Here is a 17,329-nt window from a genome sequence, read left to right on the forward strand (position 1 = left end):
AGTTACTGTTTTAAATTGCAAATCTCCTGGCAGCAACAAAATTTTTGTTAAAAGAGGAAAATTTATGAAGCAGCAGAATAGCAAATGCTACAAGATTTCTACAGCACAATTTCAACTGTCACTGCTACATCTGAAGCTACTGAAGGACAACCAAGCACCAACTGAAACACAGAAACTTACTTAAAATAAGATCATCTTCCATTTCTTCATCATCACTATCTAACTGTGCACCATCATCATCTTCAGTGCTTTCTGCATCCTCCTCCTCCTCTTCATCAACCCACTGCCCTGGAAGCAACCCAGCTGCATTGTAGGAATTACAAAGGGGGCCAACTATGTGAGTGATGAAAGATTCCTGCAGCTTCGCCAGCTGGGGAGACGAACGATCCATAAAGGGGCTTATAGGTAATCCAAGACTTGCTTCCTCGTCACCCTGAAAAAGAAATGAAAAAACTTAGCAGAATTTCTCACAAAATTGGCTTTAAATTCTTATTATTCTTACTTTAAAAATTACTTTTAATGAACCGAGTAATCTCCAGCTTCCTCAGGAGGGGAAGCACATGGAAAGGCACTGATCTCCTCTCTCCAGTGAGCAGTGACAGGGCTCAAGGGAATGGCATAAAACTCTGTCTGGGGAGGTTTAGGCTGGATATTAGGAAAGGGTTTCTCACCCAGAGGGTGTTTGGGCACTGAACAGCTCCCCAGGGCAGGGCTCACAGCACCAGCCTGACAGAGCTCAAGAAGCTTTTGGACAATGCTCTGAGGCACATGACATGATTTTTGTGATGTCCTGTGCAGGGATAGGAGTTAGGCTTTGATGAGCCCTGTGGTCCCTTCCAACTCAGGATATTCTGTGGTTCCATGAACCACCACATGGATTGTATCCTTTTACTGGGGAGAATAATTGTACTGTATGGACTAAGTGAATGAAAGTGTAATTAGGCCAATTTAAAATAAAGACACTTTATGGCTCAGACTTGCACAGTCCATAATCCTCCCTCCAGCTTTGCTTGTGTTTGGATGGAGAACTAGTTCTACTGGAGCTGCCATTCCTCTGCCTTTACAGGATGGCTTCAGAGCAGGCAGACTCAACTTCAACTGCTGAGCTGATGAACAAAGTGGCAAAGTTATGAGCCATAGCAAGGCATGCTGGTAATGACATCCCCTGCAAGGCCACAGGAGAATGAAATGATTTATAACATCCAGAGTGAAGTGGTTTTTTTCCCTCCACTTTATAAACTGGAGAAGAATAACACTGAACACTTGCTCATTGAAAAATCTGAGCTGTAATTACTTATCTCAGCATTTCCATGGACCTGAGAGCTTTAGAGCTGAACACACAGTTTCAGTCTTGTGGATTTTGAACATATTCTTTCACCTAGAAACACATCTGCAAACCCAGCTTCTGAAAGTGGAAGAAGTTATTTTGATTTATTATCATCATGCTAAAGAAAGAAGCTTTCCCCCTCAAAGATCCCCTAATACCTGAAAAATGGAAAATACTGGCTGAGAGCTTGTTTTCTAACACAATTATTAGAAACCAAAAGATCATGCTAGTAAGCTAGCTGTGAAAATAAATTTCAGTATTCAGAATGAGAAGATGGGAATACCTTACCCAAAGATTTAAAACATCTTGTAAAGTTTAATTTAGTTAAGCTTTGGTAAAACAAAGTATTACCTACCCATCATTAAAAAGAGAAAATTGCTCTTTCCATACCCACCTGCTCATAAAATTCATTGACAATGCCTTCAGTCCATTTCAGGTGCAGGTCTCTGATTTTGGCTGGGCCATTGATATCAGCCAGTTTGATGCATATCTGACAGGCCAGCAGGCGATCGTTCTCATTGCTCCACTCTATGCCATTGCTGTTCATGTCATTGACCTGGGGCAGGCACAGACATCCAGTTCAAACCATGGGTTTATCAGGCAACCTACAAACCATCTGCAGCTGGTTTGTACAAAGGAAATGCTCTACTTGCATTTTAATAGCTTAAATTTAAATAATATAAAACTTTAAATGCAAGTAATTAAAACTAACAATTACTGAGAGGCAATGATAAAATCTATGTATCAAGACCAGATCAGCGCAGACACTAAAGTGGAACAAACCTTGGCATTAAATTCTGCCAGGAAATCAAAATGCTTCTTGAGGTCTGTGGCAAGGATTGCTTCAATCACTAAGAAACGAAAGCGCTTGAACTCCACGTGATCGAGGTTTGATAAAAAGTTGTATTCTGGTCGTGATAAGAAAAGATTCCAGGCAGATGCAGCATGGTGATTTTCTAGGACTGATCTGTCATTGTAGAGAACAGCCTACAGGGAACAAAAAACCCAAGCAAGGAATCATAAATTACACAGGGAAGTTTTAAAGTTATCATTAAATATTCTGGAATTTCAGAGCTAGTCAGAAACAACATTGGGTAAAAATAAAAAAAATAAAAATTATGTTTTGTCATCTAGTTTTGGGGTTAAAGTGACACAATAATTACAGATGAGGGAACCCACCCACCCCCAAACTTAACAATTACCAACATTCTTTTTTCTTTAAAAGTGTTTAATGATGTGTTAGTGACAGCTACATTCAGACTGTAGGCACACATATAAAAACCACTTAAGACTGCACAGTGTATGTGTGGAGCAGTGTGTGTTTTATGTCACACAGTGATGTAAAAAAAAGGCCAGAAAAAATAAATCTATGTTTTTAATTCCTCTTAATAATATTGGAAAATCAAAAGTGACAAAAACCCCAACCAAACAAAAACCAAAGAAATAAACAAAAAAGCAAAACAAATAAAAAACCCCACTAGAAAAAGGACTCCAAAACACATAAGAACTGTCATAATGGAAAATGGTGCAAATTATCACTAGTTTTCAAAGGGCTATGTTTAATGCTAATGCACAAATTTTAACAGCAAACAAGCTAACTAAAATATAAAAATAGTAGCAGATTTTACTCACAGCTTCCATGTTTCTAAAAAAACCCTATAAAATAATTCAATATAGATTAAACAGAACCTGAAAATAACTTAATTTTGCCAGTGCTTTTGGCCATTTTTCAAGGAATGCTTGCATTTTTGAGACCTGGTGATGGATGTCTGTGTAGTTTGGTGTTGTCCCTCCTTGTATGCTATTTTCAGCAGAAATACATAAGTGCCTACATCCTAAACTCCTTTGTAATAAGGAGTTGATGAAAACTAATTGGAAAGTTCATTTTCAAAGCCTTTATCTCCTAACAAGCTGTACCAGTTTCTGATGTATTGTTATTGTTGATGTTTTTATTAAGTTTCTCGTCTGTAACTTACTAAGACAACCAAACAGCCATCACAGATGATTAACAGACCTAGGGCCAGCTCTCTGTGCAATAATCCTTTACTCTATCCTGCACTGGTTTATGTTGCTATTTTCAGTTTTGCAAATTGAAAGTTGTTTCTGCAGGCATGCACAACCAGTACATACAAAAGACATCAGAATTTAACAGGAAAGAAAAATAAAAATATTACACAAGTACAGTACATGTTAATTTCCCCATTTCTCAAATCAGGCCTTAAATACTTCAATCCTAAACAACTTACTTTAGAGATATAGAATAGAAAAAAATTCTTTATACTGATTTCAGACAGCAAGAAGTGATTTTCTGTGTGAAGAGGTTTTCCTACCTGAGGTGCATTTGTGGCCACCAGAAAAGCATTTGTACGTCCAGGATGATCATAGTCGTGCATGGCAGCTGCTACATACAAGGCCATCAATTCCAAAGCAGGAATGTTGGAAGCCAGGCAGCCATAACTGTCATCAGTAATAGGACAGCTTTTTGAAGAAGTGTAGATGACTTGAACTGGGGCAATACCACTGGCTTCATCTAAAAAAAAAATACAAAACCAGAATATTTTTTAGAATAGTGTTTCATTCATATTTGTAATACATTATAAATTTGTATAAACAGCCAGACACTGTTGCAAGCACAGTATATTTATCCTTGCTGTCATAAAGCTGAATAATTGTCAGACTAATACTTTAAAAAAGAAAATTAATGATAATTTTTATAGATTAACAATTTTGAAGAAAATTTGAAGTGCCATTGAGTTGCAAATTTGTAGCACTAACAGAGCATTCTATTGCTTGTCTCCAACCTGAATTTGTCCAAGAAAAAATTAACCATAACCTCCTTAGTATTTTTATAATTTTCCCAATTCTTGAACTTGCAAACCTACAGGAAAACTTGGACGGGGGCAGTGGAGACTACTGCAAAAGGAATTAACACCATTAATTTAGAAATACTTGCATGATAAGAAGATTCACAGTTTTATTATCATCTTTACCATGGACAAAGTCACTACTTCAAAAAAAAAGGAAAAGAAATAGCACTTATTTTATCAATGCATAATATCAAAGGAACTCCCTTGCCTTAATAGAATAAGTAAGGATTAAAAGCCTGAAAATATTTATACTGGAAGAGTTTCCAAGCAATAAGATTATAATTTCTTATTTTAATTTTTATTTTTTGTAGAGGAGAATAAAATTATTGTTATCACTTTTCTCCAGTTAAACCAGTCTCAAGCCATTTAACGCTTGGAGAAAGAAAAGGCAATAGGGTGCAATCAATATATTGGATAAAAAGAGAAAATCCCAGCCCTTTAAAAGCCATATAACTTGTGTCTTGTCTTTTTCTACTACACACTTAACACAGAGTTCTTGATTTTATTTTATCTGAAATACAAACCATTTAGCATCAAAGTCTATGTTTCCAATCTTTTTTTTTTAATACTTGACTTATAGGATACAATTAGGTAAAAATTACAAATTCTAAATTTAAAAGTTTGTTCTATGAAGTCCCAGACAACACAAAAGCAAGCTTCACTGGAAGTACCTTCACACAACATTTGAATTTGGAGGTATTATTTCCTTTTCAGGGATGCTCTTATGCAGCTATTGTTGGGGTAGTCACTTCAGTGTTTGAAAGTCTGCATGTGATACCTAACTGAAAACTCTAAAATAATTTTTATACTAAAGCCATTAAGAAGAACTTCAATTAAGTTAAATACTTTGGTATTTTTCCTTTGGTCTATTTAACTTTCCAATAAAGTTAAGAAATATTAGCCTAATGTATTTCAAATGCTAAAAATACCCTGACTATGGCAGAATACAGAGGTTTCATTCAGCATAGAAAATTTATTAAGTGAACCAGTTTTCTTGGCTAACAAACTAACCATTACTCATCTACTAATTTTTCTAAAAGTCAATTCCATGATATTTCTGAGTGGTGTGTGCTTTGTGATTTTTTTCTACTGCATTATATTAAAGTACCAAAAAAAAAAAGTGAGTCATAAGAATAATTCTATATTTTCTTCCAGAGTAATTTGGTTTATCTGCTGTAGTTTCATTTTAACATTCTTCAGCAAAACAAAAACAGCCTGTGTGAATACACACCTATTTCACTCTCCAGGATGTGCTCACTACGGATTTGCTGGAATCCAGGAATGGGCCGAGTGGTCAGGTACCACACTGCATGGAGAACATCCGTGGCATGGATACGATTGTGATCTGAAAATCAGCAAGATACAATTAAAAATTTGTTACCTGAAATGGCATCACATGGAATAATAAAAACAACAAAAAAAGAAATGTACAAAATGTACTAGAAGCGAGATTTGATTAAGTCTAAAAGGAAAAATAGAATTTAAAATGTTAGTGGTAGATGTATGTACCACTGAACATTTTTAAGAAGGCAGTTAGATACACAAACAGTGTCTGTGTACATTTCATCCTACCTGGGCCTCAGGAAGGGATTAAATGGCCTTTTAAATCAATCATGGTGAGAAACAAGCGTGGCCTGCAATCTGATACCTACAAGCACCCGAGCTGGGCAAACATCTGTGGAGTGGGGAACTGTGGTTTTTTGTTTTGTTTTCCAAGAAATTTGGCTGCCTTGCACAGGCAGGTGAATAACTACCATCAAAATTCTCTATTTTCTCCTTATTTTGTTAAGGACCTCACCCAAATTTCTGTTAAATCAGCAACTATTTTCCCATTGACTTCAGTGTGTTTGATTCAACCACTAATTCAAATTCTTTAAGATTATCTTCCAACTCCAAATTAACAAATTCACTTTTAGAGTCCACCCACTTTGTCCTGCAATCCTTTAGACCCATTCTAAGCTCTGTCAAATGCATTCACTAAACACACACTAAGGTGCCCAAAAATACAAATGCCCACACCAAAGGAGAGCCACTGATAACAAAATTCCACATGTAACCAGGGAGAACTTACAGGGAATATCCCGGTAGCCATTTTCCAGCGCACAGAAGTAATTCATAAATTCTTGAGTGGGGATCTTGAAAATTTCAAACAAGCCAGTGTCTTGAAACAAGGTATAAGTAACCTAAACAAAATTTAAATTAATTTAAATCTGAAAGTCTTGAATACCATTGCATGTCCTGCTTTTTCAACTTTAAAAATATTCTTGTTTTTAAAATTGTACTTGCCAACAGACATGGACATCACTGAAATTCCACTAAAGAATTATTGGAATGCTATTGTCATAGAGATATATTTAATATATTTTTAGCACAAAAACGTGGATTTTTATGATCCTCTCAATAAAGAATAATAAAAGCTTTTATGTCATTACTGATAATTCTATGCACAATTCATTTGTAATAATTTACCCCAAAATTTTTTAGAAGGCTAAGTAAGCCATGCTTTATCCCATTAATGACCTAAAAAGAAGAAATTTACATTCAGACTTATTATTCAGAACTTCAAATTATTTAATTAAAACAGCAAAGTCATTAATAATAAAACAAAGCAAAGAGAAACAAACAACATCAGTCCTCCAAGTTGTTTTGAGACTTTGGCAAAGTGATGCTATTTCTTCTATTTATTATGATTTCTCTTGAGTGTTTTTAATAAAACTAGCTGGTAAATGAAGAAGTATTTCAAAAAGGTACTCAGAACTTCTATATATGTATATAGACCATATATTATTATTTACATGTAGAACTCAGTGTACTTCAATGCCTAATCCCCCCATCACCCACAGCTGCAAATATTTTTAAAAAATTTAAAACAAGTCACTGCTACTCATTTTTATAATCTTTTTTCCTAGACACAGGAGAGGAACAAGGAGTTCTAAAGCGTGGGAGGTGCTCAGAGGAACAGGAGCTGCAAAATTAGGGGACATCACTCCAGGGTGGAAAACTAAGATACTGGAAATAAAACTGTTTAGCGGTCAGATCAGAAGCTCCATGATTGCTAAATCCACTCTAAAGAAAGAGGCAGAAGCTTCCAGATGACCTTGATGAATGGGACAAGCTGGGGAAGAGCAAACAGGATCCTATTCTTGCACCTGCCAGCAGGACTGGCTTCAGCAAACCTGGAAATGCATGGAAATAAATCAGAAAGAGATAAAAGGGATACTACATGCAGAAAGCAGAATGGAAAAAAACTCCACTGTTTGTAGGATCGAGAGGCAAAAGGCTGCCTAAAAGATCACTTCTCTTCCCCCACAGGTAGGGCAGAAATATTTTACTGAAATAGAGAAAAAAGTAATGGTTGCCAAGCAGAGTAGTAATTCTGAAAGCAGGAGATAATTCTGCACAGGAAATTATGGCAAAACCTCATCAGTGTGAGTCTATTTACATTGAGAACGAAATTCAGAAAAACTGGAGCATGTTCTCTATAGATAAACCATTTTTTATGGTTTACAATGACATGGAGTACATGAGAAGTCATATTTCTGCTTTTGAAGATATTCACATAAATGCAATTTCAAGTATATTCACATGAATGTTGACTGCAAAATTTCTCCATGGTTTAAATAAAGGACAGCTTTACCTACCCTCCCTGATATAATAAAGGACAACAAACCTGGCTGAGGATCCTTCCAGACTGATCTCCCATTTCTTTTACAAGGTCAAAAACTTGGAAATTCCAATTGCTCATCTTCTCCATCAGTGAATCATGGTCTAATAACATTGTTTCTAATGTAGAACTCTGTTCCACCTGTATGAGATTAAGATACTTTATCATCTCTAAAATAACAATGAAAATTAATTTATCAGTTGTGCTGGCAAAAAAAGCCTTGAAAATGATAAATCATTAGCAAATTTATTGAATGGAGCTGCAACTATGGCTATGAGAAAATCATAAATCAATATCACAAAATAGCACACTTAAAGGCTTGAGTTTTCCTGTTTTGGGCAGCAGATTCTGGGGCTGTCTGAGATAGTGCTAAATTTTCCTTCTTATTTTTTTTTTTAGACAAGATGAGTTAATAAAAAAAGCAAAAACATGCATAGGCTAAAACCAAATATTTACTGAGCTTTAAGAATATGTTAATTGGACAAGTTTTAAAAACACCTGATGTATAAACCCAAAATGTTAATAGCACTGTATTGAACATTCATTTCTGTGTTTCACTGCCACTGCTGCATCTCTCGTGAAGTTCCAAAAGAAAATATTAGCCAGTGTTTGAGCATACTCTCTCAACATTAAATCTACACAAATCAATATTAATCAACAAAATCAATACAACCACAAGCTTTCCTGTCATTTGCTAGTGACATTTATGCAAGACAAACAATTGTTAAACGAAAATTTGAATTCCAACCATGCACCATAACCCTTTAGAAATTACTATTTTAACAACATAAAAGTCTCTTCACAGCAAGTTAGAAATGATAAAGAAATAGTGGATTGAGAAAAGTTATTGCAGGGGGGTTTTTTGGCAATTACATGCTTACAAGCAGTGTATTTTGTGTTTGATCGATCATTTCCTTCTTTTCATCTTTCCTCTTCTCTGTATGGTGGAAAGATTCTTTGGAGACATTAGCACTTGCAATTTCACCTTAAAGAAAACACACAGAGAAATACTATATCAGTAACTAATTTGTAAATTACTACTGTCTAATAATTTTTTAACTGATCATTTGTCACAGAAATATAAGTAATAGCTTGTTTCTAAGCCATTTTATTTAAGAAATATACAAAAAAAAGTCATTGAGGATAAAATTTATTAGACAAAACCTATTTGAAGATTAAGAAAAGCTATAAACATAGCTTATATTAAAAAAAAGTGATTAGTTCAGCTTAGTTAGTAAAGCACTTGTTTGATACATGGAGTACAGAACTATAAAGGTATTAGTGCAAGCCTGTTTTAAAATTCTTACTAGGAAGCAGGCAATGTTTCATCTTATTTTGATTATTCTAAAACACAAAACAAAGTAAAATGCATACATAGGTTAAAATATAGGAAAAAATTATACAGAAACAGTGAAATTTTAATTTAACTGGCTTGGGGGAAGAAAAAAGCACTAAGTTATATTAAGTATTTGTCTATTTTGAAATCTCACCTGATTTTCTCTCTCTGTATTCTGCAAAGTCTGGTTCTGGTATTGGAACAGGCTTGAGTATCTGACGTCCACAGCTTACAGAATACATGAAAAATATTTACAACATTCAGTAACTTTCTTCTTTTGCTACTGCTGTCTTCTACTGAAAAATATCTGCAGATTACTTTTTTTTAAAAAGGCTTGTAAAGGTTCCTTCAACAACTGACCAGAGTATTTTCTCCTAAAGTTGGCACACATAGATTTAGTCTGTCCTTAGATAATAACCAACCATCACCTCTCCCAGACTTAGACCCCTGAATTATTAAAGCAGAGCTCATAACTAAGAAAGTATTCAGAAACACAGAATCCAATTCCCAAGTAAGAAACCCTCCTTTTCTAAAATTCCACAGAATATTGTTCCTCTACAATAACAGCTGCTGAGGAGGATGGGCCATGTCAAAGCACTGACATCGATTCAGCATTCTTTATTCCCCTCTGGATTACACAGTTATAGATTATTAGGAGATTTATGCCCATTTTTTAATCCTAGTAGGGGCACAGGTCTTGATTTTTTGTTTGTTTTTATTTTCATTGCATTCTTTTCAACCCATACAAAACGACTGAAATGATAACAGAGTTTACAGTACCTGCTACACATATAACCTACAGGTGTTTTAACTGGCTGCTGCAAATCTGGAGAGCTAGGTGGGTGTCCTGGAGGCTTGTGTATATTAATGCTTGGTTTGGTGAGGAAATCAGCAGTGTCAGGGAACTCCACAGGTGACCAGTTGCTGAAAGCCCCGCTGGAGACAGAGCCATGGCTTGGTGAGCCCACGGGACTCAGGCCAGGAGAAGCACCTTCCAAAACAAACATGACATGGGGTCCAGATGACAATAAAGTCATTGCTGTTTACAAAGAGAGGATGTAAACAACGAGGGACATGCTGAAGTTATTTTAGTGCTGTGTTTACATGAAAAGACCTGTGATGTGCCATCCTGTTACTGTACAAATGGCATGATCCTACCTGCTCGTCTGGGAGCCATGTGATGAGCCAAGGTCACAGAGGATGATCTTTGCTTTGGTATTGTCAGCAAGTTTGCACCAAAAGACCCGTTTGAGTGAGATCCTTGGCTGAAAAGAAAACAGTGAGGATTTTTTTTTTCATTGTTTCTTCATTTCTCTTCCATTTTTATTTAATAAAATGCTTTTAAAATAGCTACACCGCCCTGTGACAGGCCCACCACCATTCAAGAAAAATACTACCATTCAAGAAAATACACCATTCAAGAAAAAGCTGTCAAATTCAAAACCAGCTAGAAAATACATGTCAATTACATGAAATAAAAACTGCTGTGTACTGATTGACAGCAACAAAAAACTTAAAACATCCTAAAATTATGCAGTAAATATGCTCAGATTATGTGTGACAGGTTTTAGCTTCTAACATGCTACTTTCCTTGAATATTTGAAGCAGGCTGTTTCCTAACAGATTTGAAGATTGATCACTTTGGAAATACGTAATTGAAATTATTAAATAATTAATAATTAATTCTGTGTTTTCCTTACACAGCCACATAAATTTTGCATATTCAATTAGGTGTTTTATTTATAATAAACTTAAAACTGAAGCTGTTTTTGACATCAGTGTTTCGCTTCCCTGGCCAAGTCCTTCAACTCGATTGCTCAATCCTGCCATCTGCTGTTCCAGGGACAAAATTTCACTCTGTGGTTTAAAATCATATTTCTAGGGAACAAAAATGTAATATGCAATTAAAAATAACTATAGTGCTTACTTCAAAGTTAAAATAGTTAATGTAAAACTATTTTTCTTCAGGAGAGGAAAATAGTATTAACCAAAACAGATTTAATCTTTCTTAAGGGATGGCAAAAAAAAATCCAATGCAGAAATAATACTTGATCTCCCATCACTAGTTTAAATACATGAATATGAAAAATGAGTTCAAGAATAAACATGGATTTATTCCTGTGTACCTCCAACTACAGGAAAGGGCCCAGTGGAGGCCATAAGATGATGAGGGATCTGGAACATCTCCCATCTAAGGAGAGGCTGCAGGAGCTGGGCCTTGTTAGTTGAGAGAAGGCTGAGAGGGGATCTCATCAATGTATATAAATATCTCAAAGGAGGGCTAAGAGGATGGTGCCAGACACTTTTCAGTGGTGCCCAGCAAGAGGAGGAGGAGCAATGGCCATAAACTAAAACATGAGAAGCTTCACCTCAACATGAGGAAGAACTTTACGTTTCAAGTTTGTGTTTGAATGAGAAACCAAATTAAAAAATCTGCATACAAATAAAACAGAAGAGCTGCTTTTGAATAGTAAGGAAAGTGAGGAAGCCCTCTGAAAATGTACACTGAGACTGCAGCAGGAGGGCTGAGTATCAAATTGAAATCCCACAGTTGCCAAGGTTAAAGCAATTTCTCTGGTCCCTGGTTATTTCCAGTGGATACAACTGGGGAGGTTCATCTGGACACCAACAACCAGGTCAGCATGAAAATACAATGTTTTAATGACTACTACTGCTTGTATTAGAATCTTCAATTGTAATTCATACACAAGCCACAATTAAGTTTAACAATGTAAAAACTTAAAGATCATCTTTTATTCAAGGGAGAAAAAACACCGAAAGGGACAAATTATTCCAGCAGTTCATTTTAATATTAAATATAATGCTGATAAGTAAATTCTTGGGCATGTGTCTATAAATTCCCATCTACTACTAATAATTACCAGTTATCAGCATAACTCACATTTTCTTTTCTAAAAATGCATGTTATACTTTGCTTATGACCTGTGTAGAACCATTTAAAGAAAAAAAAAAAAACAAACAAAAAAACCCAAACCAAGTAAAAAATGCAAAAAAACAGCCAAACAAAAAAACAAAACAAAGAAGCAAAGCCCACAAAACAAGAAAAGCAAAACCACACACATTTTTACAGATTTGAGAAATAAAGATGTACTCATTTATACATTTAAATAAAATTAAATGTGTGAATTTTCACTAATATACAACATTATACAAAAAGGAAAAAAAACCCATTCATCTTAATCCTAATTCAGAATGTTATCTTGATTCTGGAAATAAAACCTCTATTTGCACCATATTTACTAACAAGTAGAGAATAGATTACTACTTTAATTTATTTTGAAACTTCCTTGATGGAGGAATAATAAACCTTATAATGGAGGAATAATAAACATTGTAATACCTACAACAGTGGCTACAAAACACAAGAAAGTTGTCTCACCTTTTTAATTATGCACGGGTATATGGAAGTTGGCAAGTGATACATAAGGGAGGCAGTCAGAGTCTAGTTAGAGACTGGTTTGTTTTGCAATCACGTATGCTGGACTTTTTTTTCATTTCCTACTCAAGTTTATATCGAGTTCTACTTACTATGACAGAGCACACTATTTAACCTCAGAACAACCTGATTTCCACTTAAGATCAACCTGAGTTACACAGCATAGTACATCATTAACTTTTCCAGTTTATGCTGGCAGAATTTGGAGCCTTAATTCACAGGACTTTACATCCAGTACTTCTGCTGCCAAGTTCCAGCATTATTATTGCCCTTAAAATGCTGTTCAGTGCTTACCTTGGTGCGTTATATTCCTGATGGGATCTCTTGCTAATGCTGCTCCTTTCCCATCTGGATGATGCTGATTCCATAGATGACAAGCCAGAAACTCCTGAGGATCGTCTCAGCTGTGGGGTTGGCAGGCTGCTCCTGCTACTTAATCCCTGTTGAGTAATTTGACCGTGGTTAAAATCCATGCAAGTAAAAGCAGATGTTAAAATTTTATTTATGGTTTGTAAGGGCTATTTAGTGCTCATTTTTATAGCCAAACAGCTGATGTGGTACCCTACCACAGGTATGGTCTCTTACTCCAGGTGGGGGTCTCCCAAGGCCAGGAGATAAGAGATGTGCACACTCTGGGGTTTGCCTAGACAACTTTTACTTGCCTTGACTGTGAAATCTGTTAAAATCATGACTGTTAATAACAGCAGAAACCCACCCATCTGGAAAGCATTCTACTGTCATACACTGGGAGATCTGGGGACAGTTCTGATGGAAGTGGAAACTGTTTCTGTTGCAGAGTAGCCTTGCAATGTTTTTTGTCTCAAATTTATTTATTTTTTTTCTGAATACTGGGCAGTTCACACTTCCAAGAAACCCACAGGGAAGGGTCAGCATTAGATAAGCAGTTATGACTAGCCCAAGGTCTGAAGCCCATTTACATTCTTTTCCCTGTTTTTAATTCCTTTCCTATAGAGGAAGACAGGCAGCTCACCCCTGAATCGTGGAATGGTCTGTGTTGGAAGGGACATTAAAGATCCTGAAGTTCCACCCCACCATGCCATGGACAGGGACACCTTTCCCTAGACCAGATTGCTCACAGCCCCACCCAGCCTGGCCTAATACCCCACCTAATCCTGCCCTCTTTCAGTTTGAAGCCATTCCCCCTGTCCTGTCACTACTTGCTTGTGCAAATTCCCTCTCCATCCTTCCTACAGGCTCCCTTCAGGTACTGGAAGACCACAGTTGGGTCACCCCAAAGCCTTCTCTTCTCCAGGCTGAACAATCACGGTTCTCTCAAACATTCCTTGGAGGAGAGGTGCTTCAACCCTCTAATCAACCTGATGACCCCCTAATCAACGTGAAAATTATAACTGAACACACTTTGGAAGCCACTCAGGGAGGAGAAATAAAGATGTACATATCCACAGCAAAAAACTATGGAGAGATATTTTATATTCCAAGTCAGGAAAAGAGAGAGTGGGAACCTTCCAAAATCATCCATGTTGAAGAAATACTTTCATAATATTTTCTTTGCTGCATTTTAACCTGGATTTTTTCCTCATATATCTGTTTTTTTAAAAGCAAAAGGAATCTTTCTCTTGCAGTAACACACATAGCCCAATATTTGGGCTTACTCTTAAACACACCAAAGCCAAAGAATTATTGAACGATTGTGGCAAGCACTAGAAAACTTTCTATACAGGAAGTCTCCGGAACTTGAGGAAAAAGTTACTTTTTAGGAAGGAAAAAAAAAGAGAGCAGCTGTGAAAAACCATAATATTTCAATCTCATGTACTCTTTATAACTGGTCTCCATTAATGAATATTTTTCATTTCGCACTGTTTTGACTAGCTATAAAGAAAATTTTAAAAATCAAAAGGTATGCCAATTCTTAGCAGCTTTTAAAGACATCCACAAAGAAAAACATGCCGAATGACTGTGATCCCTGTCCAAATTGATTTCTGCAAATATCCATGTGACATTACAATGAATTTCATACTGAAGTGGTTCTGCAGGATCTTCCACAGGGTAGCCTGCAGACACTGAGTTTTTCCCCCCAAAAATATGGTTCCCATCAGACATTTCACAGGCTGAATCAGGCTCCAAAACACCAAGCCAACCAGATGATCAGTTTGGGCCAAGTTGCCCACTTCCTGGAAATGTAAACAACTACAGGGCATGTCCCAGAGCAGCCTCCACAACAAATCGCCTCAAGCTGTCAATACTGGGCTGGAATTATTAGCTCAGATGCTCTGCTGTTGAGTTTCTATATAATAAATTTTTTCCCACCACATTCTTTAGCATTTCATTTAGTAACTACACTCTTGCTTTCACTTATTAACCCTGGGTAATAGAGAAGTGACAGTAGATTTTACACTGGTCTCATAAAGTGATTTGCTGAAGAAAAGGAAGGCATACTTTTCCTTTTACATAGCTGATTTGCTTCTGTGTGATGGCTGGTTTGCTGTCCACAAGAGTAAATTTCTTGGGGGAAAAAGGTCAATGAAAAAAACCACACTGACAGCAATGGTTAGATAAAGAATGTAAAAGAATCAAGAACAGCCATGTTTGTCCCATATCATGAGACTACAACACCTTCAGTTTATATTTGCTGTTATTTTGAGGAATGTTGTGGTCAGGGTGCAGACCAGTGCTTGTACTGTCTACCCATCAAACACTTGTATTTGCATTTTGGTACTTATCTCCACTTCATTCAATGTGTTTTCACAGCTGCTCCCTTTTGACCTCAAACATTGTCCACGGGTACCCGCTAGAGAACCTGCTATGCATACAGGAGCATTACTTCTAGATGAATTTTCCTTTATCTATTTTTTTTAATTGCAACACACGCTCAAATGCAAATAAAAGCTGTTAGACCTTGAGCAGCTTCCGGTCTTTTTCAGCAGGATCCTCTATTTCAGGACAGGGGAAGAAGCCAGGGAAGGGAGTGAATGGGCTGGCCTTTGGCCTGCACGCTCCTGAGACAGCACCGATGAGGCTGCTAATGCTTCGAAGGGAGGAGACCACATGTGGGGGCAGGCAAGGGTCACTCAGGAGCTCCGTGAGCAGGTTCCGAGCCTCTATCAGCACCGAGAGATCCGCTCCACTCCCACTGCCAGCGCTCTGCAACACATGGAAACGCTGAAAACTATCGGCATGCCAAAACACTTCACGCTATTCTCTGTTTAAAGTATCGTGTGCATTGCAAATTTAGCAAAAATAAAATTTTTTAAAAATCAATGCAACACAATTTCTTTTAAAGAAAATATATATAGCCATTCAGACAGCAGTGTCTACACAATAAAAAGAAATCCACAATTCAACATTATCTTTCAGCTTCCTTTTCTCTATTTGAAATCTGTTGGCAATTTTTAAATCTCACTTTCATTACTTTGTCTCAGCATTAAACTTACTATTCTTTCTCTTCCAACAATATCAACACATTTTGGCAGTCAAACTGTTAGAGCCCCTTACAGAGGTACAATTTCCACAACCTCATAATTTTTATTAACCCTGACTCTACTGAAAGAAGTTAGAAAAAATTTATCCAAACAGAAGTGATTCATTTTAATTTTGCATAATTCTCTGAACAGGAACAAGAAGAGCTTACTACAATATAAGAGACAAAGGGAAAAAATAGGTAAATACAGCATCAACATAAGAACTGAAATTTGACAGTTTGAACAGTTTTGATATCTGTACTCAAATCACATTTCACAAAAAAAAAAAAAAGTAAATTCATAATATACTGACCTGGTAATAGGGCTTGTACCATTGCTTCAAATCCCAATCCCAAAGTATCATCTGTGAAGATTAAAAAAAGGAGAAAAGAAAAGATTAATAAAAAGGTAATGTGTAAATGGTAATTAACGGGTAAAGGCAATTAATAAAAGGTGATGTGTTAATGTTGAAAAACAGCAGTGGCATAAATTTTGATTATGTGATGCAAAGGGAAATGTCTCTCCCTTTGTTGTTTCATATGTGATTTGGGCCATATTCTCAGTTAATGCTCTCCAGCAAAAGCCCTAAAGAAGAGTTTAAAGAAATTGCGTGCAACAGAGATATTGTGATGACAGAATAATATGGCCTTATTTCAATATTTTTGGATTGTTCATAAATCATTCAACGTACACATTAAATTCGATGGTGATGCTGCTTTCCTGCTCCTATTCACTTCAACATAAAAAAGCAAATCTAGCCTAAAACCTCCAAAATATTTTTTCTTTCAGAATCATTCAAACAGAAGCATTTTTTGTAAACACAGCAAAGAAAGCATTACATTAAATCATGTACTTTTAAAGGGGGCAAAAATCTCTCCAAAGAGGTTAAAAATTGGTATTTTTTAAAAGATTTTCTTGCAGGAGGTTTTGTTAGGCTTTGCTTGAATATGGCTACAAAGCCCCATGTTCTGAATAACCTCACTAAACCCACCAAACCCACAAAAGAACGTCAGCAACACAATCTGAAGATGCTATCAGCTTCAAGTACGTCAACAGCACTCACTTAATTTGTCTTTTATACTGACAAAAAATGAAAACAACATACAAGAAATGAAATTCAGATGTCTGTTCTGTTTCAAAAGCTTTCAGTCTTCATGACTTCTCGACAGATTCTAATTACTCTTTGATAAATTAATCCATTTGCAAAATACGTATTCACAAATTAAACATAGCTTTTC

At 36.2% G+C, this 17,329-nt stretch overlaps 1 protein-coding gene across 1 annotated transcript in view; it reads right to left on the reverse strand.

The window, feature by feature from the left end:
* Nucleotides 1-17,329, reverse strand: part of PDE3B (phosphodiesterase 3B) — an 83,525-nt gene that overhangs the window by 1,777 nt on the left and 64,419 nt on the right. Inside the window, exons 2-15 of the mRNA XM_058027080.1 lie at nucleotides 16,405-16,455; nucleotides 15,529-15,774; nucleotides 12,946-13,091; nucleotides 10,353-10,459; nucleotides 9,975-10,185; nucleotides 9,349-9,422; nucleotides 8,740-8,843; nucleotides 7,865-7,999; nucleotides 6,266-6,377; nucleotides 5,426-5,539; nucleotides 3,658-3,857; nucleotides 2,111-2,314; nucleotides 1,722-1,883; nucleotides 181-433 (exon numbers count right to left, since the gene is read on the reverse strand). Coding sequence (XP_057883063.1) covers nucleotides 181-433; nucleotides 1,722-1,883; nucleotides 2,111-2,314; nucleotides 3,658-3,857; nucleotides 5,426-5,539; nucleotides 6,266-6,377; nucleotides 7,865-7,999; nucleotides 8,740-8,843; nucleotides 9,349-9,422; nucleotides 9,975-10,185; nucleotides 10,353-10,459; nucleotides 12,946-13,091; nucleotides 15,529-15,774; nucleotides 16,405-16,455 — 2,119 coding nt within the window. The remainder of the gene's footprint in view (nucleotides 1-180; nucleotides 434-1,721; nucleotides 1,884-2,110; nucleotides 2,315-3,657; nucleotides 3,858-5,425; nucleotides 5,540-6,265; nucleotides 6,378-7,864; nucleotides 8,000-8,739; nucleotides 8,844-9,348; nucleotides 9,423-9,974; nucleotides 10,186-10,352; nucleotides 10,460-12,945; nucleotides 13,092-15,528; nucleotides 15,775-16,404; nucleotides 16,456-17,329) is intronic.

The sequence above is a fragment of the Melospiza georgiana genome, chromosome 6 (genome assembly GCF_028018845.1).
Source record: "Melospiza georgiana isolate bMelGeo1 chromosome 6, bMelGeo1.pri, whole genome shotgun sequence".
In the NCBI taxonomy this organism is placed as follows: domain Eukaryota; kingdom Metazoa; phylum Chordata; class Aves; order Passeriformes; family Passerellidae; genus Melospiza; species Melospiza georgiana.